General features: G+C 41.4%; 2 protein-coding genes across 10 annotated transcripts; both read right to left on the reverse strand.

Moving 5' to 3' along the window:
* Positions 1 to 5,197: 5,197 nt before the first annotated feature.
* LOC120446565 lies at positions 5,198 to 6,019 on the reverse strand. Its single transcript, XM_039627588.1, has 3 exons — positions 5,649 to 6,019; positions 5,437 to 5,589; positions 5,198 to 5,376 (listed from the first exon to the last, which is right to left on the reverse strand). The coding sequence occupies exons 1-3, from the start codon at positions 5,789 to 5,791 to the stop codon at positions 5,361 to 5,363; spliced, it is 312 nt and encodes a 103-aa protein (XP_039483522.1). The 5' UTR covers positions 5,792 to 6,019; the 3' UTR covers positions 5,198 to 5,360.
* Positions 6,020 to 11,977: 5,958 nt separating this feature from the next.
* On the reverse strand, positions 11,978 to 24,249 carry LOC120446527 (protein nemuri). Of its 9 annotated transcripts, none has more exons than XR_005615869.1 (3): positions 23,622 to 23,784; positions 22,852 to 23,111; positions 22,582 to 22,796 (listed from the first exon to the last, which is right to left on the reverse strand). XR_005615869.1 is itself a non-coding variant. In XM_039627552.1 (2 exons), exon 2 carries the CDS (start codon positions 12,518 to 12,520, stop codon positions 12,014 to 12,016), a length of 507 nt encoding a protein of 168 aa, XP_039483486.1. In that variant the 5' UTR covers positions 12,521 to 12,939; positions 23,622 to 23,784; the 3' UTR covers positions 11,978 to 12,013. The 9 variants fall into 9 exon arrangements, 3 of the variants coding, with proteins under 3 accessions (XP_039483486.1, XP_039483477.1, XP_039483493.1); XR_005615868.1 differs by having other exon boundaries at positions 22,582 to 22,807; XM_039627552.1 differs by lacking the exons at positions 22,582 to 22,796; positions 22,852 to 23,111 and adding an exon at positions 11,978 to 12,939.
* Between the last annotated feature and the right edge of the window lie 616 nt (positions 24,250 to 24,865).

Genomic DNA, 24,865 nt, shown 5'->3' on the forward strand with positions numbered 1-24,865 from the left:
CTATTTGCCAAAAAACTTTTGGACACGCCCACTCTAACGCCCACAAACCGCCAAAAACTGTCCTTCGCACTTACACTAGCTGAGTAACGGGTATCAGATAGTCGGGGAACTCGACTATAGCGTTCTCTCTTGTTTTTATTCCATTTTTTTCGGAGCGCAGGATGTGCGCAGTCCTGGCACGTTGGCGCGCTTAAATCAAAGCAATTTGCCAAGCACAATCGTGTTGTAAATTATCGCCGCAGGATTTTGTTTTATTAAACCGGGAGTAAGTGTGTCTGTGTGTGAATATGCGATAGGGTCTGCCTCTCAATCGTCCTGTGAGTTGCCCGAGATTCATCGGGCTCTGGCTCGCCGTGGCGCTGATTGCTGCTGGGATTATGTGGAGGGCCGCGTTTAAAGTACTGGCGCAATAAATTGACTAATTTACAAATAATTCATACATCAGAGTAGTTAAATCTAAATTTAAAGAAGTTGTGGCAAGAATGTATTTGGATTTAATTTGGATTTGGATATTGGATTTTTAAAGATAGGAGACATTTACATAAGTGAAAATTTAATAGTCTGCATATATTTTACGGGTTCTTGATGCAGCCAGTAAATACAATATAATTGTTGAATATACTTTAAAAATCTTTAAAATATTACCATATCATAACTTAATCAATCAATTTAAAGTAAAAATATTGAACTGTAATTTTTTCACACAATAGCACGATTTGTATCGCAAGCAAATATTTACTATTTATTTAGGCACAGTTAAAGAGGCATATTGGGATTTCATTTGTGGATTAGCAGAGATAATGGAAATTGTTGATAAGCCATAATTGGCTTGAGGAGTTAAGAGATCTGCCTATAAATTACAGGCGTTTTCTTGAGTGTCATTCAGTGTGGAATAGTAAGTGAAATAGTTGAGTTCAAGGAAGGGTGTTTGATGGAAGCTTCCTTAAGTAGTATCCATTAAAGGGTTGTGGTCACAATAAGATTAACCGTTTGATGTACTACTTTAGGAATCTTCAGTCAAAGTCAACATTAATTAGTTATTTATTGAAGAGCATTATGCTTCGAAGTTTTAAAAAAATTATATATTTAAGTAGTGGATACAAAAGGCGATTTGATATAAAAATGTCGCATTGTATGGCCTACTTAACTAGCTGATTTTGTATCCCAACCTAAATCCATTATTTTCACGTATTGTTATTGAAATCGTAATCTGCATTGTTATTTATAAGAACTCATTAGTAAGCCTGTGCGGATGCTCTTGACATGATCGATTCCTTGACAAGCATCGCTTTCTGTGTTTACATGCATAAATCAAAGTTGCGATAAGGTTAATACAATTGCTTGCTTAACACCTCGTTGCCGGTGAGATTTTGGCTGAAAGAAGCTGGCAGATAGACAGTCAGACAGCCGAAACGATTTAGCCGACATACGTAACAATGTTGCCAAAACAGCGTGACAGCCCCACAATCACCCACACAGCGGGAACAACAAAGGGCCATTGGGGCAGTGTCAAACGAGCAGCACCACCCACTACACACTACACACCACCCAATACCCAACACCCACCACCCATCAGCCCCACCAAGGTGGAGTTAAGGCCACATCACTGCCATTTCTGCCATACTTTCGCCATTCTTCAGCACGTGTGCCGAAGCTGCGACAATGGGAATTGTGTGTGTGCGACTGGGTGTGTGACCGGGTGGGTTATGTGAATGATTTTTCACTTTTGCCGAAATACATTTTTATAAATTCTGACAGGGCATTTGTTGAGCCCGCTGCCTTCGATAGCGCTGGCAAAGTTGATAAAAATGTTCCCCTCCTCGGGAAAAGTTCTTCCTGAAAGGAACTTACAAGACTTTACGGTGCGAAATGTCCACCGTCGTGGGCCATGACTTATCGATGCAGCTGGAATATTGATGTCGGAATAATAAAGATACAGAGTTCTGTGTATATACATAGGTATATTATATTGGTATGAAAAGTTACCCAAGAAGTTCCTTGGAAAGTGTTATAAATGTTGGTAAATCCAGTACAGTTAGTGGTTAGCTTTAATCAAATATGTTTTAATAATAACTTCTCACCAAATATTGTCAGCATTATTAATTTACTCCCTACTAACTTATCCAAAATATAAACTACTTTTAAATGTTTTTGCTGATTTACACCAAAATAAAGGACTAACTTCCATTCTGTGGAAAAAGCTTCTCCCAAATGGTGCTAAAATATGAGCCATCAGCGACTGTCTAAGCAGATCCATTCACCCTGAGAACCACAAGCAGTTGGGATAATAAACCAAATAAATATTATAACTTCATCAGGGCTCAACAGTCATCAAGTGCCACAGCATCCTCAAAGTGTTGAGGCGCAAAGATTGATGATAAGAGGGATGTTTGGGCAGATGACCGTCGACCCACTGACCCCCGCTATGATGGACAAAACGTATATCTTTGGGGGCGGGGCTGGTAGCTCAAATATTTCGCCCTAAATTCCACGACTATCAGCTACCCATCGCCGCCGGCCTATCATCAACTCATAATGTTGACATTTTTCCCACAGTTCAATGGGCATCGAAACACAAACGTGTCTGTATTGTTGCTGGGCGTTATCTGTAGGTGGTTGGGGCAGAATTCTGTCTTCTATCTTCTGACTTCGGATGTACTATATCTGAGACTTGGAGTGGGGAGATGAGAAATGGGACACCGGCCGTTCTTTTGTTTGATTGACTCGACTTGGCCTTTGTTTCAATGACTCGAAACATCTTGATGATGGCTTGTCCAAATACGGACAGCGATGGAGGAATGGGTGTGGGGACTTGAATAGAAGACGTGCTGTTTGATTTCCTCTTATTTTTGTAATTTCTTGGTTCAGTGCGCGGCAAGTAGTTAAATGTTTTCACCATCATTTTCCTCAGCTTACGTATGCTATGTATATAAATATATTTCTATGACATAATGCTTCATTAGGCAGCGGCACCCGCACATCTGGAAATAAAAGAAAGTCGTGGAAAATTTCTTGTGCTCTGTGTTGGTTTGCTCGCCAGGCAATTATTATCCTTATCATTGACACAAATCGCCATTTAATTAGTTCGATGCCTTTGTGCTGTGCTTGTATACTTCGCATTGATTTGTTGACATTGCCTAAGTTTGGCAGCAGGAAAGGCAACTTGTCCATAATGCTCAAGAAGGCTAATAGGGATCACGAGTTTCTGCGGCTGACAGCTGGCAAATATTGTCCCACTTAAATATCATAATTGGCTCACTCTATTTCCATGACAACCCACGCGAAAATTAACGTGATTTAATCATTTTGGTGGAAATGGGTTCGGTAATTAAATAAATTGCTTTCGTTGCTCTTAAAATTGCGTTAATTTCGCTAATTAAATGTTTTTAATTTATTTTTATTCCAAAGCTTTAAAAGTTTTAAATAATTAATGAATTGTGTAAATGTGTAATGAAGAAAATTAAACCATGCTGATTATTTATAATAATTTCAATGCTAGCAAAATAAAGTGCAGCAACGCTTGAGTAAATTGCAATTATGAAAACCGTTCCATAACTACATTTTGTACTTAAATATTCCAGCTTATTTAAGGTAAGAGCCAACTTAGTTCCCTGGGTGGCCAAAATTCAATAAATTTAACACTTTGGCTGCAAAAACACATACGGCCAATAAATCATGCGCTTGGCCAGGACATAAATTACAATTAAAACTGAAATATAATTATGTTATCTGGGCAACTTTTCATTGAGGCGGCAGCAGCACACCGAGGAGTTCACAAAACATTTCCCACATTTGTGTATGCGGCCTTTGTGCGACTATCTCACCTTTTAGCAACTATTAATTATGTCCATGCTAGACGGACACAATAGCCAAAATGTCGCAAAAGTTTTGCTGTTCGAGCAGTTCGGCCCTTTGGGCTCGTGGGCGCCCATAAATCTGCATAAGCCGAATCCCCAGATCTCTTCACTCCGATGTGTGTTTGTTGCACCTTAATTAACATGAAAAGTGCCGCAATTCGCCATTTCATTGGCCATCCGCCCCATCTGCGGCATCTTAAGGAAAAGCCATTCAGCTGCACTCCATGCACTTGGTAAGGCGATTAATGTCGGCGTCAATGCAACCATGCAGCTTCGACTTTTAGCACTTAAAGTGCATTTGCCATAAACTTGACCACTTTGCAGCTTCACATTCCAGTGGCGTGCCATTTCAATTATATAGTAACAACAGGCAGCAGATAGTACGTATTCATAAGTAATTTTAAATATTATGCCAGTTTTTTCCAAAAACGTTTCTTAAGTAAGCTGAGTTATTTATGACGAACCCCTTTTCCGCTTATAAGTAAGTGCGCCACTGTCGACACTGTTGACTCCTTTATTCCTTGCTGGTCAGCTGGCTTAGGAGTTAGTACATAGTTGGTATCTGTATCTGCTGGATGTGTCGCAGTATTTTATAGTTAAACTTTCGCCCGGCCACGCCCAGCTCGCTCTCCCCTTGACATTCCCATGGATCGTACCATTTGTTTTCCCTGCAATTTTCTTCGTTGTTCTACACAATTAGCAGCTATTGCCATTTCGACCCCCTTCGCGTTATCCTTGTGTTATCCCCAGGCTTCCCCTTTCCCCCTTGGCCTGTTTGTTTGTTTGTGGGTCCTCCCTGTTGGCCGGCTTGTTTGCCTTGTTAGTTGCCGGTGGGCGTGGCTCATAGTACGAGTAATATGCGTTTTAGCTTGTACACACTGTGCCCCCCTGGTGGTCGTCTTGTGTTTCCACCAATGCGCCCATCCCCTGAAAAGTCCTTCAGCCGCATATTGTACCATGTATTCCCCCGGTTCCTGTGACTGTGACTTGCATAATGAGTAACATGTTGGTCGTAGGCCGCTGCGGCTTGGCCAAGAAGCCCACCGTTTATGGCCAACAATTGAAAGCGTTTAAGGGAAGGACAATGGCCTGATCAACTGCTGCGATTGATATCTGTGGTGGCAGTTTAGTTCCATGGACTTCGAAATGGAAAAGGCGGAAAAAGTTGACCTTGGGCATCTAATTATTTCAGCTTTAAAACCAATGTTGAACTCGTCAATATTTAAACAATAAGTAAACCGATTTTGAAGCATAATATTGAAACTAATTTATACTTTTGAACTGCATTTATCAAATCCTGGTTAAGATAAGTACAATATTAAGCCGCATATTTAAGAGTTATTCAGTTTGTGCAAGACCCTCTTGTTCACTATGTGTTTTGGTTTTGCTTTAGTGTAATTGCTCAACTGGCTGTTTGTGATTGTTTCTGTCTATTTCAGACTGTCCAACGGAAAGGAATCGCATGGAAAAAGTCAGCAGCCGGACAGACGACTATCAGGGCCATCAGCAGCAGTTGCAACTGCGAGGGAGCAGCAACAAATGATTTAGAAAATGATTTATGGCACACTCATCTAATTACCAGGACCCGCAGAGTGGACCCAGGAACCAGCAGCACCAGGAGCAGGAGCAGGAGCAGGAGCAGGCGGCAAAAAGCCATGGCCATGCGAAGGACCCTACTCTCGGATGACAATTGCGTTCCCAACCATTTCCCATTTGTAGCCAATGTTTGCTGCTGTGGGTGTGGCATGAGTGTGTTTGTCAGCAACATCATTGGCGACATTAATGACATACGCCATCAGTCCGATTCTTATGGGTGGCAGTTCCAGTTCCCCCTTCCCAGTTCCCCAGTTCCCGGGATCCCCATCATTCCCATCATTTCCATCATCGTGTAGTTCCCAAGCCTTCTTCCGCGACTGCATCGCATCAATCGTCATCAGTTGCGAATGTGTTGCGGCTGTAAAATGGGTATCGTATTAGTATCGCATCAATTATAATTTCCAGCTGACATGCGAATAGCTTCCGGATTTGTTGCAATTTTTCTGCCCCTCTCTGTTGCCACTTTGATTGCCAGTGTGATTGACGTTTTAGCCAGGCATTGTGGTGTGTTTGCCATTCAGCATAACCATTTCCCACCCACTTTGTGGGCCTCGATTCGAATTTAATTCACGCTGCCGGCACGTGGATAAAAAGCCCAATATTTGATTGAATGTTTTTGTTTCTCCCTATTGATTTACCATTATGCGATTGGGCACTATGTCAGCCGATCGGGGGTGTAGTCGTTGGCTAATGATTGTTTCGGTGTGATTATATCGCAAATGTGACTAAATAACATCGAAATGTCTGTCAAACTAAGTAATATACATCTTACTTACTCACAAATTATCATATGAAAAACAAACTAGTCAATTTTTTTTTGATTTTTCTAAAGACTTACTTTTTTTCTTTGCAATATTCAGTCAGCATGGGTTTAAAATCGATGCCGCCTTTTTAGTATTCCAAGCCGAAACCGAGACGGGAACAAATCAAAAACTAATTCCAGCTCACCGGTAGAAACATCCTTGAACAAACCGAGAACAGGATTTCAAAGCTTTTCATTGCCGACGGCAACATCCTCGACAACTCCTTGCTCCTTGGAATCTGTCAGAAAAATAAACAAAACTGCGAATTTTATCGTCCTGAACGTTTATGCACAAATTGCTTCCAGGTTTTAGCGCTGTCGTGTCTGTCGCCTTATCGAATTTCAGGACAAGGATGCCGCAGACGCAACTCCATCGCGATGGAGTATTCCGGCTCCTATTCTGCGGAGGATTCGGTGGTTGAGTAAAGTTTTCCTGCTCAAGGCGTAAAATGAAATCGACAGTAATTTGTGTGTTATCTGTCTCCCTCTGACGCAATGCTACATCTGTTGGAATAACAATTGTGACAACTTTTCCCAATCCTCGCCAGCTCCTCTATACTATATATACATGTACGTGTGTGCGGTGTGGGTACAAGTTCAGCAACAACAGGAAATTACTTTAATTCGAAAAGTTGACTTTATCAAACTATGATATCTAAACGACGGCTGGTGTTAATGTGGGCGACAAATATTGTATTCCCCGACTTGGGTTCAATAAGCCCCGGCATCATCATATTGTCATCTCAAGGGCGGCAGTTGGCTGGGCAGGGTGGTGAATATAAGCAGCTCCGGCAGCCCCTAAGTCACTTTGATGGCGCATAAGTAAGTGCCAATGAATAATTCATGTGCTATTTATACAAAATCGAAATGATAATCGTTCACTTTAGCATTTAAATCAGTTCATTCTGCTGGCGTTTCTGGAAGGGGCGAGTCCCATACTTTCTGGGCTTTACTTTCAAACAGCACAGTTTGTGTGATAAATACAAACTTACATCTGATGGTTTGGGAAACGAAATACTGGGGTTAATTCTGAGTTAAAGCTGAAGGTGATATGTCAAACAGTTTGTATCTTGCGTTTTATCTCTATTAAGTGGATAATCGTATTCGAGTTTACAGTACAACTTGGGTTGCAGATGCAGGAATTAAACAAATAGTTTGTGAAGCACACTAAGATGTTGTTTCACTTCAATATGTCTAATTTCTACTACTGTACTCTCCTCACTGCACTGCCTTTTCACATCTGGAAGAAAAGTCCCAGAGTAATTGAAGCACTTTTTTTTATTTACTCCTTTAAGTGGATTTTCTTATCGCTTTATTAGGTTGATAGTCATCTGTAATTATGACACCAGCTGGGGCGCTTTCCATTTCCTCGGCACTTATGTGCTTTCGCAGCCACTTGGCTCCTCGAAATCCCGCCTGCCATGCCAATTGACATTTATGGCTTGTGCAAGCATGCAAATCCGACGATAACACGCCTCACCACACGCCAATGTGTGGGCGAAGTGGGCGGAGTGGGCGGAGTGGGTGGTTTTGAAGGCCTAGAAAAGGCTAAAAAACGGGTAGAAAACAGGGGGTGGCACTTAGGCGGCGGCTCAAACTCCTATCTGTATTTATTCATAACTGCAATTGCAATGGCGCCCTATTGCACCCACACACTCGCAGTGGCATTGGCAAGCTGTCGAGCATGAGTTTTTCTGTTAAATTGTCTCGTTGAAAGAAAATCGCACACACTTAATGCCTGGGCAGAAGGATAAACCCGATTTGCATGTCACTGCCACTGTCAACTGGCGGAGGTGCCTGAATCCGAGTGTGAATCGCAATCTGAAACTGAATGTGAATGTGAGTGTGAATACAGCTGGCAACTTGCAGCGCCGGAATGCATTTTCCACCGCCAGTTGATAAACGACGTGCACTCAGTTCTTAGAGTGTCTTTGGCTTGCTTTTCCCTGTTTTTCCCCATTCAATATATATATACACACTCTATATGTAGTGTGCGGAGGACACTTTTGGAGGGATTTCAATTCGCGATGAGTGGTGAGTGCCTGCGAGTGAGTGATGATTGTCAGACAAACTTCCCTCCGCATTCACACATATTTCACTCCGCAGGCTCGGTTTCCGGACTTATCGCGCACTTGTTGCCGGGCTTTGCATAATTTATGATCTTTGCCGTAATTGCTCTATTTTATGTCTTCACCCAACTGGGATTTAAAGGCCTGCTTTACCCTTTTTATCAAGGGAACCACGGCCCGCCAAGGACGGAGACTTCGGCACTTAAGCCTTTTAAAATTTATGTCAAATGCATTTGTAAAATACGGCAAACTTACGAGTGGTAACACCGATTTCCATGCCAGTCAAACTAAGACGGCACATTGTGATCTCAGAGCAAACTGTATTCTTTCGAATTCGTATTTTATACTTATCAGTACTAAGTAATGCTAAGTATAAGTTCATTTTATGGATCATTATGTTTAGTTTTAAAATATGCCATATATTATTTATTTTAATATTTTTAAATGAGATAGGATGGCATTAGGAACTCTTTATTAAATACTTACCACTTACGAACCATATTTTAAACCATATTTTCAACATGTAGAAGTAGAGATTTGTTGTGCGTTTTTTATTTCTTTTTGACTGCATAATGAGAAATTATTACTATAATATCAATAATGTGTTTATACCGAATGAAATATTTTTTTTTTAAATTGGAAAGCTCAGAGAGTTCCGGAAAACTCAGAATGTTTCCAATTGTTTTCCAACCACTGTGCAGACGAACGTCGATTTCTGAATGAAGAGGGTAGGTGTAGAATGTGGGAACAGCGAAAAAATCTGGTGCATTTTCGTGCAGTTGGTAGTGGGAAATATTCGTGTAGGGAAAATGTAATTTCAGAGCACGTTGGCGGTCTGGAGTTTTGCTCGTTTTCTTGTTCTCCGGGCAAGAGTCGACTGCTCCTCGACCACATATGCATATAAGTTGCAAATGCTACAAAATGGCGACAGAGGCCCCATTCCAGGCCCAGGACCTTCTTCCTTCGTCCTTCTTCCAAAGACCCCTTCAATATGTGTTGTCTTTATCAGGTTCGCCATCGCCGCCATTTCTTTTTGGAGAACTCTGGGATTTGCTTGGCTCCTATGGAAAAGACATTTAGGACGACGCTTTTTGGCTGGTAAGCACTTGAAGGACGGGCGCCTTAACTTAGGTCTGTTTTTCATCTTTTATCTTATGCAAATAATGCCAGGTGCATGCCGCCAAAAATGGGTAAAATACGTTAAAATAAAAACGAAAAGCTAGGAATGTACCTGAGGCCATTCGAATGGCAGTTAAGGCAGGTGTGTGCACTATTTACACTCGAGATAGTGCGCTCCGAAATTTGGTCACGAAGTGCTGAAAATATTTGCCGGCATTAAACAAAGTGGGCACACGAAGATGGAGCAGCCATTTAAATTCACATTTTTTGTATCGGAACGAGGAAAACATTTCACATGCATATGCCGCAAATCAATACGCACTTCGGTGCAAATATGTTTCGTGTGTATGTGTGTGCATTTCCATTCACGCACACATGTGTAGACTCTCGTACATATATGTTGTGCAAATAAAATGGCGCCGAGAAGCACGCACCATATTGTATTTATGTAAATTTATTTCCGTTACATTTCCGCCGCTCAATTGAAAATCGGCAAGTGATTTTCCATTTTTCTGGTCCCACTGCGAAAATGTACTCGTTATTCTTGTTGTCGCCCACCAAAAGTAACAGTGGGCCTGAAAAAGTATTTAATAAAGCAAAGAAAAACTGAAATCATATATACGTATGTACACGCTATTTGGCTGAGGTCGCCTTTGTGTGCCAAGTCAATCTGAATAACAGATTTTTGTTTTCATCTTGTTCAGCGGATTTGTATTAAGTCCCATTCAAGGAAGGCAATCGAGCTGGGAACCATTGTGGAATATTAAATTTATTGTACAATATTCTCAGTTTCTTTTTGGGCCGTTTGGATTGCATTGAACAAGAAATCCCAAGATTCAATCTGTTGTTTCGTGTATTTTTTAAGTTTTAGCATCAATAAATTGTTTTGAGTTGAAGTAAAAGTTCTCAAGGTTTAAACTAATAGTTCTAATGAAAATTAAAGCTTCTGCATTGTATTTTCCTAACGCAAAGTACAATTTAATTTAATTTTCCTATTTCTAAGCTTATCAAAGACAGGCGTATTATAGATAAGACTGGTGTATGGGCATATAATGATAATTATGCTTTCATTCCGATTTTCTCCGTTTGTACATATACATATATACTCGTATTCCTTTGAATGTTTAATTTAAATTCGTTTCAAAACAGCTTTCCTTGCGTTCTTTTACGAGATGATAGGCGAGAACTACTATGTAAACTAGAGCAGCCAATTTAATTTCCGTTGGCTTATTGTCCCATCTAAATTGTTTGGCTCTTTGGCTTTTGTTGCTGCTAAAAGCCAAACAATGGCCGCCTATTGTTGGCTGAATCAACTCAGACAAAGGCCAAACTTTTTGTCTACATCTCGGTGTCGCTTAGTGAATTCCAATGAATAGGGACACATGTTGCAGCTGCAAAGGAAATTACAAACTTCCAAACATTTCACAATGCACATTTCGCATCGGGCTGCCTTAATTAAACGATAACCAAAGGCCACTGCCGTAACATGCATGGCTCATTATCTGTGTTCCCCGAATTCCGAATCCTGGATGATGATGAACCTCAGTACCATCGAAATGTGCAGCATGGCAGTGGCCGATGTACTCCATTCATATGAGTTTAATTTCCTGCAGGCCTCAAACTATTTGTGGTTTAATTTGAGCCGCCCGACTAGCTCGTTTTAGACATTCGTCTGTAGGGCTCTTCTACACTTGCACAAACTTCTGTCTTCTGTCTTGATGGACTGGCGGTGTTCCAGCTGGAGCTAACACCACCACCAAGTGCCACCGCGGGTACGGGCTGCTCATGTTGCACCAAAGGAAGGAAGCCAAGGAAGTTTGGCAGAGTGTATGAAGGCACGGCCAGGACCAAGACCAAGAGGATGTGGCAACAGCCCAGCAACATTGGCACATTCATCATTTTTCGGGTGCTCGCACGAGCAGGAAGGGCCAAGGATTTCAGCCGCCAGGCGACAGCAGCTGTTGCAGCAACATCGCGGCAACTTCTTGTCACATGTCACGTCGCTGCAGGGAAGGCATAGGTCCAAAGGACGATGGAATGAGAAGGACGAAAGGACATCGCAAAGAATGCGAAACAGGCCGACACTGCCCTGCGCTTTTTTTTACCAGAGGCTGTTGAAAGTAGGAAGTATCACTTGTAGTGGGTCTTTAACAATGATTTTTCTGTAATCGAGATTCCATTAAGTGCTGATGGAATAGATTAAGCTTCAAACTTGTGATTAAAACTTAATAAATTCACATTTTTTAATGAACTATGCTTCATGAAAATAGACTTTCACAACTCCATGATTTATGAATGGTATCATGGTATACTGACAAACTATAGGATGACAGTATCCTCATGGCAGAAAGTTATGGGTTAATAGTTTTGGCACTTAGGTGCATTGCGATAGAGAAATAAAAGGGATCGGTCTAGGATGTAGGCTTGGAAAATAATTAAGCTGAAATACAGCAATATATGAATAAAAAAGAAATCAATATAGCGTTTTTGAGTTAAAATCATAATTTATTTGTGTGTGTATCGAATCGGTGTAGCAGGCGGGTTAGTCTTATATCTGTTAGGGGAATTTCTTAGGCCTTGTTGCCCTTGCCGGAACGCCTCTTGATGGAGGTGCGACGGCGAGCACCGGCACGACCACGTCGTCCACCGCGCCTACGTCCACCTCGTCGTCCTCCACGGCGCCCGGATCGGCGGCCACCACGACGACCACCTCGGCGTCCACCACGACGACGACCGGCACGAACGATGCGGCGGGCACGGGCATCGTCCTTGTTGGGCTTCACGATGGTGTCCTTCTTGTTGGTGGCGGTCTCCTTGTCCTGTTTGTTATCGGTGCCCGCGGCAACGTCATCACTGCGTCCCTCCAGCTTGTCATTCTGCTCCTCCTGCTCCTGGCGCTGCAGCTCTTGCTCCTGGGCGGCCAGCTCGAGCTCCTCCTGGTTGTCCGAGGTCTTCTCGACCAGCTCGGAGCCACGGCGAGAGCTGAGGACTCGGCTGCGCTGGGCCGCCGCTTCGGTGGAGACCACCAGGCAGCAGAGGGCCGCCAGGGCAAAGATCAGGGTATATTTAGCTGACATATTGTGGCTTGCAGACGAACTGTTGCTTGTGGAAGGCCGGAAGTGGTTGTGATGCTTTCGAGGTGTCACCTCCGGTTTTTTATACTGTCTAGATTCACTGGAACTTGGAACTCTAAGCCATAGCACCTGTTTCAATGTTTGCCCACTGCAAGATGTTGCAACACACACAGCTGTATTTGCCCCCCTCCATCCATGCCATCCCGGTTTCGATATCGATGCTGTGCGGCTATTAATTTGATCTTTTGTTTACCCTTTCGCCTTTCAACTGCAGCACATTTTCCGGTTCCCCTGCTTGCGCTTCATTTCCTTACAAATTGCTTGCCCTCCGGCTGGCCAACTGCTAACTGCTAACTGCTACTCCGCTCCGTCGGCAAATAATTGGTTTCTTGCTCCTTGTGCCACCGAACCCACTGGCCAGACTGGAAATATCATTTAAAAAGAATAAACGTAAATAATCGAATTGCACAAAAGCGTTTTAGCTGCGCTTTCGTTTGATTTAGTCGAGCAATGTTCGTGGCCCCTTTGGCTGGCTGGATAATTCAGCGGAGTTTCGTCTGTGCAGCTTCCTGAAACTGCACTGCAAAAAAAAACTTATCTCAACTAACTTTAATTTAAACTGAATATAAATTTCTGTAAAATATATGGGGTTGAAATTAAAGGAATATATCATTCGAAAGTGCCGAACTCTGAGAACATACATATAATAATAATATTTACATATACATAATTAATAATTTGGAGCATATAGTTACTACTTAAAACATAAACGAACCCAATTTTATTGAATACCCATTGAATTGATTTTTAACATTTTTTGTTACAGTGAACTCAGTATGGTGTACAATCCGCGACTATTAAAAAGTGCAGAGCAAACAGCTTGAAGCGGTTTAGTTGCGCGTTTAAATGAATTACAAATTTGCACTGAGTGGGAGAAAAGGGATGCCAGGAATCTGCGATTCCCGCTCAGCTTCACGTATATATTTATCTTTAGATATACATCTTTTTGGGCAACTTGCCAGCAATCAAACATATTTATTGCGCTTAAACGCTTTGCCAATAATTTCTGCTTCGGCAGCTGTTGGCGGAACCGGAAGCAGGGGCGTCTTGAAGCTGGAGCACGTGCCGCCGGAAATCACGTGGTCGACATTTGTTGAAATGATTTACAATTGTTGATTTTTTGTTTGCACCAAGCAGCAGTTGTTGCAAAACACCCTAAAACTTTAACATGGTTAAAAACTGAACGATAGGCATGAGCATGAGCAATGCATCTGCCGGGAGATCCTTGTGTCCGATTCACAGGACTCGCAGGCATGCTTGAAATCTAATTAAAAAGCGCTTAGTCGGTGAACAAAGGATTTTCAATTTCAGCCAACAAAAGAGGGCTCACATGTCCCTCTGTCTGGTATTGGATATCCCGAGTCCTGACTCTTCCTCCTCCGATTAACTGCATTGTCTTCGTCCAGGAAGCAGCCCTCTCCAGAAATTTCATGGTCATCGATGGACTGAACAAGACCTTCAGAACTTAAGAACTTCAGTATTTTTTGTATAGCTGTTCTACACTCTAAGTAAATAAAAATTCAGAACTAAATTTTGATAGTAAGAAAAGAGTAGCCTTCATAACATAAAAGACTTGTACAACTAAGTGGAGAAAACCTCGACAGGTTTAAAGATAGATCGATTAAACTCAATGTAATGTCAAACGAAACAGTTTTTGATTGGAACAGATCCATAGCAAATATATAGGTGTTAATGTTAGATTTAAATGGCTTGGCGCATAGGTTGTGGTTCACGGTTGCCTCTATTACTACAGTAACAATTAAAACTTATCAAATAAGAACTTCAGGTAGGACTTTCCTTAAATCGCAGATGTCCTTATGGCAGTCTTGAGCTCATCTACGTCGGGGAATCACTAGCTGGGGGCCACATTCTGACAGCGAAGCTGTGAGAAAACTCTTTTGGCCTTTCCGGATTTGCCTAAGTTATTTGACTTTCTCCGGGTAACTCACAAAGGCCCTGAGCAGCAAAAGGCCAGAAATATGGGGGAGTTGCTTGGCCTTTTTCTGGTGCCTTGTTGCCAAAACATTGGATTCTGGTTTGTGCCAGTGTCATGCCCGTTGGTTCCCACACCAGGATCTTCTCCAGGAGCTGCCGTGTGCAGCTGGGGGCTTGGGAGCGTGTCACAGTTTGCATTAGAGCCTGACATGCCTGCAGGGACAATGGCAGGAACACTTCGGCAAAATTACACTTGTCGTATTGGAAAACACAGAAATGTTTTATGTGCTGCAACAGAAATATTTAACCAACCCCCTTATACATATTCCAACACTACTTTCTATATAACAATTTTAATATATAATTTGAAACATACTTAACAATAATTATGATAATTATAATATTATCAGTAGGTATTACATATAACATAAATTCCTAAATAGTTTTATAACTTGCGTGAAATAGTCATAAAATTGAGTCTGGATTTCAGTAAATCTATTACAAAATTCTGTGTGTAACGACATACTTTTAATAGATTTTTGGAATTTTTTCAATTGGGTAGAGTGAGTAGAACTTTTTTGCGAGTGCAGGGCGGACAAGTATGTAAAGGCCATTGATGTGTGCTGCTTGTTGTCTCGACTTGATTGAGTTTTATGCACAGTTTACTCCCCCTCTCCCGTTCCGGAGTGTCGCTTAATAGCCAGCGGGCTAAGCACACGTGCTGTACATCCTTAATTTGGCTGACGAGCTGCTGCTGCCAGCTCCTGAATCCCAGTATCTTCCACCTTTCTCCACCCAATGGGTTAGCTCACTCTTTTTTTTTTTAGCCAGTTTTAAAGCAAACAAGTGTCGTTTGTGTGTGCAGCTTAAACTTGGCCAAGTACTCGGCAGTGGAGTCGAGTGGAGCACCTTGGAATCCTGCAGCAGCAGCCCACTTATGCGTACTTGGGCGGCATCATGGCTCATTGTTGTCTGCTCTCTGTTTGCCATTCACCTTTATTTGCTCTGCGTCTTATTTATTCAAAAGCACAACAATTTCCCAAATCTCTTTTTTCTATACATACATTGCTGTGCTTATTTATTTATCTGGCTTTTAGCTAAACTTAGAGTCTGGTCGTTTGTGCCTGCCATCTTCCATTTCAATGGACTTGGCTCGAGTCGTTCTATCCTCCCATTCATGGTCCGCCTGGCATAATTTCCTTGGTCTTTCACTCCTGACTTGCCGGCTTTTCCCCACTTTTGGGGTTTGGGGGCGGTTGCAAGTCATTGCTTCCATTTGACGTCATTATAATTCGGTGGGCAAACATGCTGGTTGCCAGGTATATTATGTATAGATAATACCTAAGTATTTGTGCTGCTTCAAAATGTGATTGAAAACATGAGGGAGAGAAACATGCTTCCGAAAAAGAAGTGCATATTTTATTCAGGCGAAGCGAAGCCTTTCCTGTCGCCAGATAATCGATATTTTCATCTGCAGGGCCAGCGTCTTCCCACTTTTTCTATCGTCACTAAGCCTGGGCAACACTTTCAAGTCGGCTTCAATTACACAGCCTTGACAGCCCCAACCGCCCCAACCGCCACATCTCACGACCCCCTCCGAAATGGCGAATAAGTGCTTTTCTATTTGCCATCGTCTCTTGTGCAAATTCTCGGCGCTTATGCAAAAGAAGACGTCGCCCATTATGCAAGGTAATCGAGGCGCAAAGACCTTGCTCCCAGCTCCGAATTTCCTTCTTTTTCCATTCGCTGTCATCGAAATGGATAGAATTTTCCACAAAAAAAAAAATAGAAAAGAAAAGAAGGGGCCAAGGCTAGAGCGCTCTCTGCTGGCCATTTAATGCATCGAGAAATGAAGACGCCCAGCGCATTTGGTCCCTAATTCACTGGCCCCTGAAATTAGGCCACAAAAATTATGATTATGATGTGTTCATTGTTTTTATGCGGCGCGCTTTTCAGCTTCCGGCAATTTCACACGTACTCCATACATGCGCATGTATGCGTGCGTTTCATCACAGACACAGACACACGTGTAACATGTACTTGCCAAGTGCTTACAAATCGTCTTGGCTTTTGCCCCGAACATCCTGTATTTCAAGGAAGTATAACCTATTACGACCGTTAAGTACAAACATATGCTAGAAAAAACAATTTAAAAATCTGAAAGAGAATATTTCCAAAACGTTCTTTAATATATATTTAAGCAAAATAAATTGTAGCTTAAATATATCTAATTGCATTGCAAATTGTTAATATATAATAAATATTTAAAGATTGCTTTAATTTATCTTACGCGTAAGCATCAACGGGATGTTCATACTTTTTATATACTGAGATCATTTTGTGTCAGTTCCAAAACAATGAGTATGAAACTGTCGTTCCTTGTGATCTCACTCATTCGTACGATTCCCTCCCATGTTGTTTTTGTCTTTTGGCACTCGAGTTTTGTTTACATTTCGTACTGCTAATCACATGCAAATCCTTTTAAGTCGCAATGACTTTGTGACTTGAGCGCATAATAAGCTCATTTGTAATGGAAATAAGCTTGTAGGCATCTGTGTGGGTGTGTGTGTGTGTATGTGTGAGCTGCTTTGCGGGTGTGTGAGTGTGAGGTTGTTTGTGCTTCAAATAGCTGCAGGTTATTTGGTAGAAAACCTTTTTGCGACTCTGCTGCTGGCATTCACGGGAAGGATGTGTGTTTGTGCGAGGAGTCTCTGCCTTTTATTTATGCCCTCTTTTGCACCGACAGCATGTGTATGGGTGTGCACCTCCCTCACACACACATACACGCAGCCAGGCTGATGTATAAAAATATGAATCTAATGTTCATTTTATACGCGTAATTTACGCTGTGAGGCATTTTAAGTGAGCCGCACGAGCTTCATTTGCACTCGCACTCCGCCGGAAACTGATGAAACTCTGGCGTAAGGACTCGTTTGTCGGTGTGTGTGTGTGTGAGTAATGTTTACGGCAGGTGGCCATTCTAATTGCATATGCTTAAATGTTAACGACTTTAAGGCACCCAGTGGGCAGGTCAAAAAATAGTATAACTAAATAATAAAAAACCAATTAAATAATAAATAAGCGGCAATAATCCAGCGCCATTAAAAGACACTTCTTTATTTTTCTAACAATTACGGACGATAATTTAATTTAATTGCCACTGCCTTGCGTTGTGGTAGATTTGATAAATGCCCAAAGGTATACGACTTTTAATTTGAAATATATGATTTATTTGACATCATTCGAATCCCCTCCACATGCGTACCGCCAATTTGCGCAGCTCTCCAAATGCGAGCTAATTTATTAGCGATGCCCGAAGGCAGCACCTTTAAAATGCTGTAATAAATGTCACACATACGCCATGGCTGCCAGCCCAGAAAGTTATGGCCACGCATTTGTCACACGCGTTTCGCTGCGGCTAAAAAAGTTGAAAAAGGCGGACTTACGATTCGAAGCGAGGCGAAGAAACACAAATAAATACAATAAATAAAAATATTTTTAATTAAAATTCCGTATAAAGAAACCTCACCGTTGAGCATGCACAATAGCAACAGCAATGAAATTCTGAAAATTAATATTGGCGCAGTTGCACTTAAATATATATCTAGCATTGAGCTTGAGAAGTATAAATAAGAAAATAAAGGTGAAGCATACAACATATGCAAATATGCACTTACTGCGCTTTCATGTCAAATATTATTATGACCGTGAAATAAAAATGAAGATGAAAAACATATTGCTTTGCTGTTCACAGAATTTTCATTAAACTCGTTTGCAGAACGCAATGTAATCAATATTTTGTTCAAATGGCAAATTAAAATGGAATGCGCGAGCGAACCGAGCTGCCAATTATAAACAAGTGAAATTTATGATCCAAATTTATTGCTTTTCACTTTCACGTTTTTTGTTTTGTGCGAATTTAAATGAGCAGCCATTTTTCCAGCACGCTTGGCTCCATTGGCTGAGTTTTTCGAGTGGCGTTGCTAAAGCGAAGGGTGAAGCGGAAAAATTGCTGCCGTTTTTCTCGGATTGTTGCAGCAGCTGTTGCATTCCGGTTGCTGATTATATAGTTTTCGCTTCGATCACGGTCCGTTGTCATAAAAGTCAATCTCATTCCGACATGCCTTGACCCTTTTTATGCCCTGATCCTTTAACACATATGTGCCAGGACACGCATATACAACTTAATCGCAGCATTTTCATAAAATTTTATTGAATTTAAAAGCGGAGCCCAGCTACTTGGGCAAATATCATTTATTTTATTGTTCAATTCCGGCGTAACGTATTTCTCTGCAACATGTCCTTTGTGTGTGGGTGTCCTGCTTTGATTTCCCGACCGTCTGCTTTCGAATGGCAGCTGGGCCATAAGAACTAAGGTCTTTGGAAACCACCCACACCCACACCCACTCCTTCAGGACTCGGACTTGGTGTCCGTATCCTTCTCTGTTTGTGGCACTTTGGCCCATTCGTAATGAATGTTTATTGCACCGGACATGTACATGTTTTTGCTCTCTGTACACCCACAGCCAACTCCTTCCGTATCCTATCTCGTCCTTGGCTGCTTTTGTGTTTTTCTAGTCAACGTTTCTGGTCAACAAGACTGCGTAATTGCTTTTGGTTTCTCCTGCATGTACTGGCATTGTTTTCTTAACGATTCTCCAATAGGGAGTACGTCTTGAGAAGCCAGCGGATTGCCAACAATTTGTTCGACAAAATCTGGGCAGATCCGGAGCGATTATGTTTTCCCCATCACAATAAGTGCATGTTTGCCATAAGCCAACATATTGCTTCAAATTGTCAAATGTCTGCATTGTTTTAGCTTTGCTTGTATGGTATTTAATAATTTTTTGCTCATATATCATTGTGCAAATTGGAAAGATTTTACTTTTTATGGGTTATTCCAGTACTACCTAATTATATTATTCTTAACTTTATTGGGACATTTTTTCGAACATATTTGCAGATCTTTCAATGTTCGCAATGTTGACAGACGTCCAGCAACTATCGAGAATGGCAAACATGTGCAACATTTTAATAATCATAAAAGCAAGCACAGAGATCCAAAGTGTCAACAAAGGCGCCCACAACACAATCTATTTAAATAAGAATAAACGTTGCCACATATTAAAAGCGCCCGGCGAACTTGAGGTTCGTCGATAAGAAGGACTTTGTCGAGCAGAAGGACTTCTTCGACTCCCCGGCAAGAAGTAAGAAGTAAGTCATTGTTATGCATGGCGCCAACTGGCAACTGCGAAAAAGCCAAAGCCAAGTCGAGGGTTCTGATTTCCATAAACAGCAACAACAAGTGCCGCATGTGTCTGCTGCAAGCAGAAGGAAAAATATTAAAGATTCTGGAAACCATAATCTTATTGACGTGATAGGATTACACTTTGCTAAGTGAATTAATAAAGTAACCGGGCGGTGTTACAAGATGGGACGGGGAATTATGGGGGAGGAAATGTGGCCAACTACTTAGGGCGACCCACTCAATATGATATGCACACAATATTATGGTCGAAAACGGTCGAACGGGGCAGCAGCATAATAATAAGTGCGCCAGTGGAACGTGGCCTGATTCCTGACGAAGGATGAGCGAGGAAACTTTCGCAGCTCTTTCAACTTTCAGCCAAGTTGCCTACTCAACGTTATTAACATAATTTATCACGACGGCGACACCAGCGTCCAATAAGGTAACACTTTTGCTCGCCTCCTCCGCACAAAAGTTTTGCCCGCCAAAACTTTGCGAGACCAACATATTCATTACATAATCATTATTGCCTATAGCCGCGGCCGAGTTTCATTCCTGTCAACGATTTTATTAGCAGCCACCGTTCAAACTCAATCGTTTGGCCTGACGAAATAATTATGTCCTCCGAAGCAATGATTAATCATTGTTCGATTTGCCTGCCAAAGCCAAGTCCTTTTTGCTCTTTTTGTAAAAAAAGGCAAACAGAAAAGAGCGAAAATAAATTGGCATTTATTGTGATGACTTGCTGTGCTTTTGGGGGACGGGCCGCAATTTTGACGACTATACATCAAAATGTCCAACAGTTGGCGAGCTCCAGCTGATTGGACCCCGGGGAGCACTTAATTTGGTTGGATTTCGGTTTTTTTGGCTTCAGTTTTGGCATGGAAAAATCAAGCTTGATTTGGAGTGGTTGTATTTTAATAGAGCAGGCCATTGAGGCTTAGAAGTCCATTAAATGGATTTTGGCTCTGGTTTGGAAAATAATGATTTCATGCACAATTAAAATGTGGTAGCTGAAATATAAATAAAGGCTTTAAGCAACAGGATTGCACTTAAAGAAACATGATTGCACTTAATTTCATAGAATGTTTTTTGCTAATTTCATGTTTCATGAAACTTTTAAGACTTTGACCACTTGATATTTATATCCAGCTGCTTATTGGGCTTGAAGTTTTTCTGTGAGCCAAAAACTTTTCCGATTAATTCGGAAGTCAGATTGCAGTGACCTTGACTGGAAAGGTCTGCGAAATAATGTCGCAGACATTCCAGGATAGTTCGCCCCCAGAAAGCGCTTAGCCATTCGCCAATAACTTGAAAAGTTTTCGGCCTGGCCAGCTGGAAAGTGTGTTGGCCAAGTTCCTCGAGCCGTTGGCCATTAAAAAGTTGTGTACTCTCATTTCAATTGGCTGAATGCAGCGAAGTTGTTAAGAAAATGATAAACTATGTGCAAATTTGAGCTTCGCAGTGCGGGCAACAGCGACTCGAATTGTTGCAAGTGTGGCACGCAAAGTCCGCAGTAGGAATCCGGTCAGAAAGTTGCTCGTCGCAATTGTCATTATTTATTTCTGCACTTGCCACTGAACGCAAATTGCCAGCCAATTATATGGTTAGTTTTCAAGTAAAAATGTTTTCCGACTTTTAATGGCTTTGATTTGTGCCCTAAACTGAAAATAGCCCCAATAATTTGGTACCCATTGCTTGCATTTTGATGTCGCCAGCTCGTAATTAATGCAAATTAGATATGGACCTGCGACGAAATGAGTTTTTCATCAGGTCTAATAACTTAATTAGCTCATAAAAATGACGCCCTCAAGCTGCTAACCCACCTCAGCCCCCAAAAGCCCCCAAATATTGTCGTGTTCCTGCGTGTGGCGGCCACTTAAGCGCGCCACAGATTGCCAATGCCCTCTATCTACTCCCCAGACTCGTTTCCGTTTCCGGAAACGCCGTTCCTGCGCCCAGGTCGTAGGTCACGGCGTAGGCGCAAAGCTAATTAGTATTAAGTGCTCTTGCGGCACTCGAGGCCTTTCCCCCACCCCCACCCCCACCCACTTTCAGCCTCGCCCTCCCTTGGTAATGCCCCATGTTGTTGTGGTTGGTGCTCCACCGGCTCCATCGTTCCGCATTTTTGTTGTCGCCTCGGGTGTGGCAAAAAAATATTTTTGTGTGTGCGGTCAGTTGTTAAATTCCAGCAAAACGTTCGCCGCAAACATTTTGAAGCTTTATGATTGCGGTGCTCGAGGCGTGGCATAGATGCTCTTTTTTATTTAAATTTTATATTTATATTAATTTACAGGATAATATTATTACATCTATATATATTCATTGATTTCTATCAATAGAATAGAAAATAATTTTTAAAATAGTGCATACATATTTTTCAAAGTTAGTACTTAAATATTTATATTAAAGATTAAATGCCCAAGGCGGTTCTTATGCCCTAAATCCATCATACAAGCCTTCAGAGACTGCTTTAGGTACAAACGAATTTCTTTTTCTGGCTTCATAACATGCTTTTAATTGTAAATATAATGTTTTAAAGTTGGGCCTTAAAAAGTTCTTCCACAGTGAAAAGGCCATTGCCATTGGCAGGCTTGTACAAGCGACTTAGTACCGCATGAGCGAGCAATAAAGTCAGAGCCAAGTCCACGACGTTTTCGGCATTTTGCCTAATTTGCGCCCTAATTCCTTTGGGGCAGGGACCATTTTGATGGCCATAGGAATTGGCTAAGACTGCGAGGGAAAATAAAGATCGTATTTTGAATTTTATTCTGATTTTTGCACAACTATAGTTTTTACTTTCAATTTTAAAACAGGCGAATGTTAGTTATTTCCCTCTGTTGTCGACCAAGCATTGTCAAACTAAGTTATTAATTTGCCAAGCCATGTTTCTAACCCGTCTCAGCCTGAATTCCGGTGCACATAGTCGCTTTACTTTAGTTCCACTCATTTCCGCTCCTCACATGACTTTGTGCAATAACATCCAAATAAAATTATCTTATCAGCCACTGAAGCATCCTGCGTGTCCTGCGCGTGCTGAGTGTGGGCTAATTTTATTGCATAAAACTTGTGCTTATTGCGTTTCCCCTACCCGCCAAATCCTCATTCGCCCAGCAGGAAAAATTGCACGTTCCGGTCATACGATGCGAACGTGACCGCTTGACCATCGGAGTGGACCAGGAGATCGGAGCAACGCACTTGGGCTGTCCTGCCGGCGACGATGTCCTGTGACATGTCCCATTTCCATGTAATGGACATGGCTTGGGGCACCACGAGCTGAATTACGGTAATTCATGGTAATTTTTTGTATCTTGCGGCGGTCGAAACACGGATGGCAATTTGCTTGTTGCTCTGAAAATGGAAATGGATCGCAATGTCGGTGCAAGACAACGGGAAACGTAAATCGAAATTATCAAAAGTCTTTAGTGACTAATATTTTAAAGCCGCTCTGTAGCTTAACCCTTTTTTAACACCCTAACTAAACGGATTAGTATAATTGATTTACTCTCTTACAATTCATATACACATATTATACTACACAAGAAATTCTACTTGAAGAATAAGGTAAATATGTTTAGAGCATATATTCACTGCCAATCAACAATTTTAGAGCTTAAGACGAAGCGACGAGCTTGGTAACAGAATGTTCGTCATTAATGATTATCTTCAGAGTTGAGGAAATGTGGCATCAGGATGCTGAGGACTTGAGCACAATGGGGCACGTACTGCTGTTGCAATGAAATGACAACGGCGCAAGAACAGCAAATATAAATGCAAATAAACATTGTGTGGCAAGCATTTGTGGCTCGTTACTTACCAACACAGAGCCACTCACGTAATGACTGTTTACACGTTGCTAACCTTATTAGTTGGGCATCGTACATGAAAACACTCAGAAAAGCGAACTTTGTCTTTTTGCATTTAAAAATAGCAAGCTTTAATTGACCTATTTTTATTAACAAATAAAGCAGATAAAAACACTGAAATTTAAACTCATTTCTTAAAGGAAAATTTTTAAAATTGTGATAATATATATGACACATAATAAATTATTAGCTCTTACCCAAATAGTTGATGTGTTTGCCTACTATAACCTTAGAATCATCAGTGTTGATGTTCATAAATGCGGTCAGATCAGTTGGAAAAACATTTTTGTGGCGAGCTGTGTATATGCTAACGTACAACTTATTAAATTTTCCTGCTTGAGTGCTTCGTTTTGTGTTTGCTTGATTATCTCTCTGCTGGATGGCTTTTATCGAAGCCAAGTCAAATGAAAATTGTTGATTATTTTCTAATGCGCTCCATCAGCTCAGAAATGTGAAATATTGCCATTGAACTTCGCAAAGCCAATGAATTGATGAACGAACCCCACACGGATTCAATAAGTTTGCCTCAAATGCGATTTATTAAAGAATATTTCACAACGGATGGGAAGGAGAGTCACAGATCAAGTGTGAGTTATTCAACACATCGATGTAGGCATTTCGATTACTGGTTTTCTAGATAAAAACGAAATGAACGAATGAATATGAATATCATGGCAAACTCGAAAGGCTTAAACAGGAATTTAAAGTAAACTGAAATGCCAGCTCCGCTCCGACTGACAGTTGCATTTGGAGATAAGCATTTGGAAGCACTAAGCTAAAATTGCAAGCCAACGAAAAGGATTCGATGCAGTAAAGTTGTCACAAACCAAATGCAAAAAGGCACACAAAAGCAAATGTCATTCTTAGGCAAAACATGAAATTTAATATCCAAGCGAATGACGCTTCCAAGTGAAATTAAAAACCGAATTTTCAGTCACACAATGCCCATCCTATACGTACATATATACTCGTACTCGTACACATTCGAGTTTGCATAGAGCAGTTGATATAGTGTAAATATTTTGACATGGCAATATGTTGTCACAATCATGCCTGTGTGTCGTCTGACGAGTGTTTGTTCGAAATTCGGCCATTGTGGTGCTGAAGATGGAAAGTTTATTTGTTTGCCCATGTCCCAGCATTTGCTGTTAATTTGTTAAAATTTCACTTTATAAATAAAATTCAACTGAGCCAAAACGTGGCCGCCGAAGGTTGGCTGGACGTTTGCCATTATTCCGG

This window comes from Drosophila santomea, chromosome 2L, assembly GCF_016746245.2.
Source record: "Drosophila santomea strain STO CAGO 1482 chromosome 2L, Prin_Dsan_1.1, whole genome shotgun sequence".
In the NCBI taxonomy this organism is placed as follows: Eukaryota; Metazoa; Arthropoda; class Insecta; order Diptera; family Drosophilidae; genus Drosophila; species Drosophila santomea.

Bases quoted from the DNA above. Each gene is read 5' to 3' on its own strand.
- LOC120446527 (XM_039627552.1), bottom strand. From the start codon at position 12,520: ATGTCAGCTAAATATACCCTGATCTTTGCCCTGGCGGCCCTCTGCTGC.
- LOC120446565 (XM_039627588.1), bottom strand. From the start codon at position 5,791: ATGACGATTGATGCGATGCAGTCGCGGAAGAAGGCTTGGGAACTACAC. The intron at 5,590-5,648 runs GTATGTCATTAA...CCACACCCACAG, and splicing joins ATAAGAATCGGACTGATGGC to CAGCAAACATTGGCTACAAA.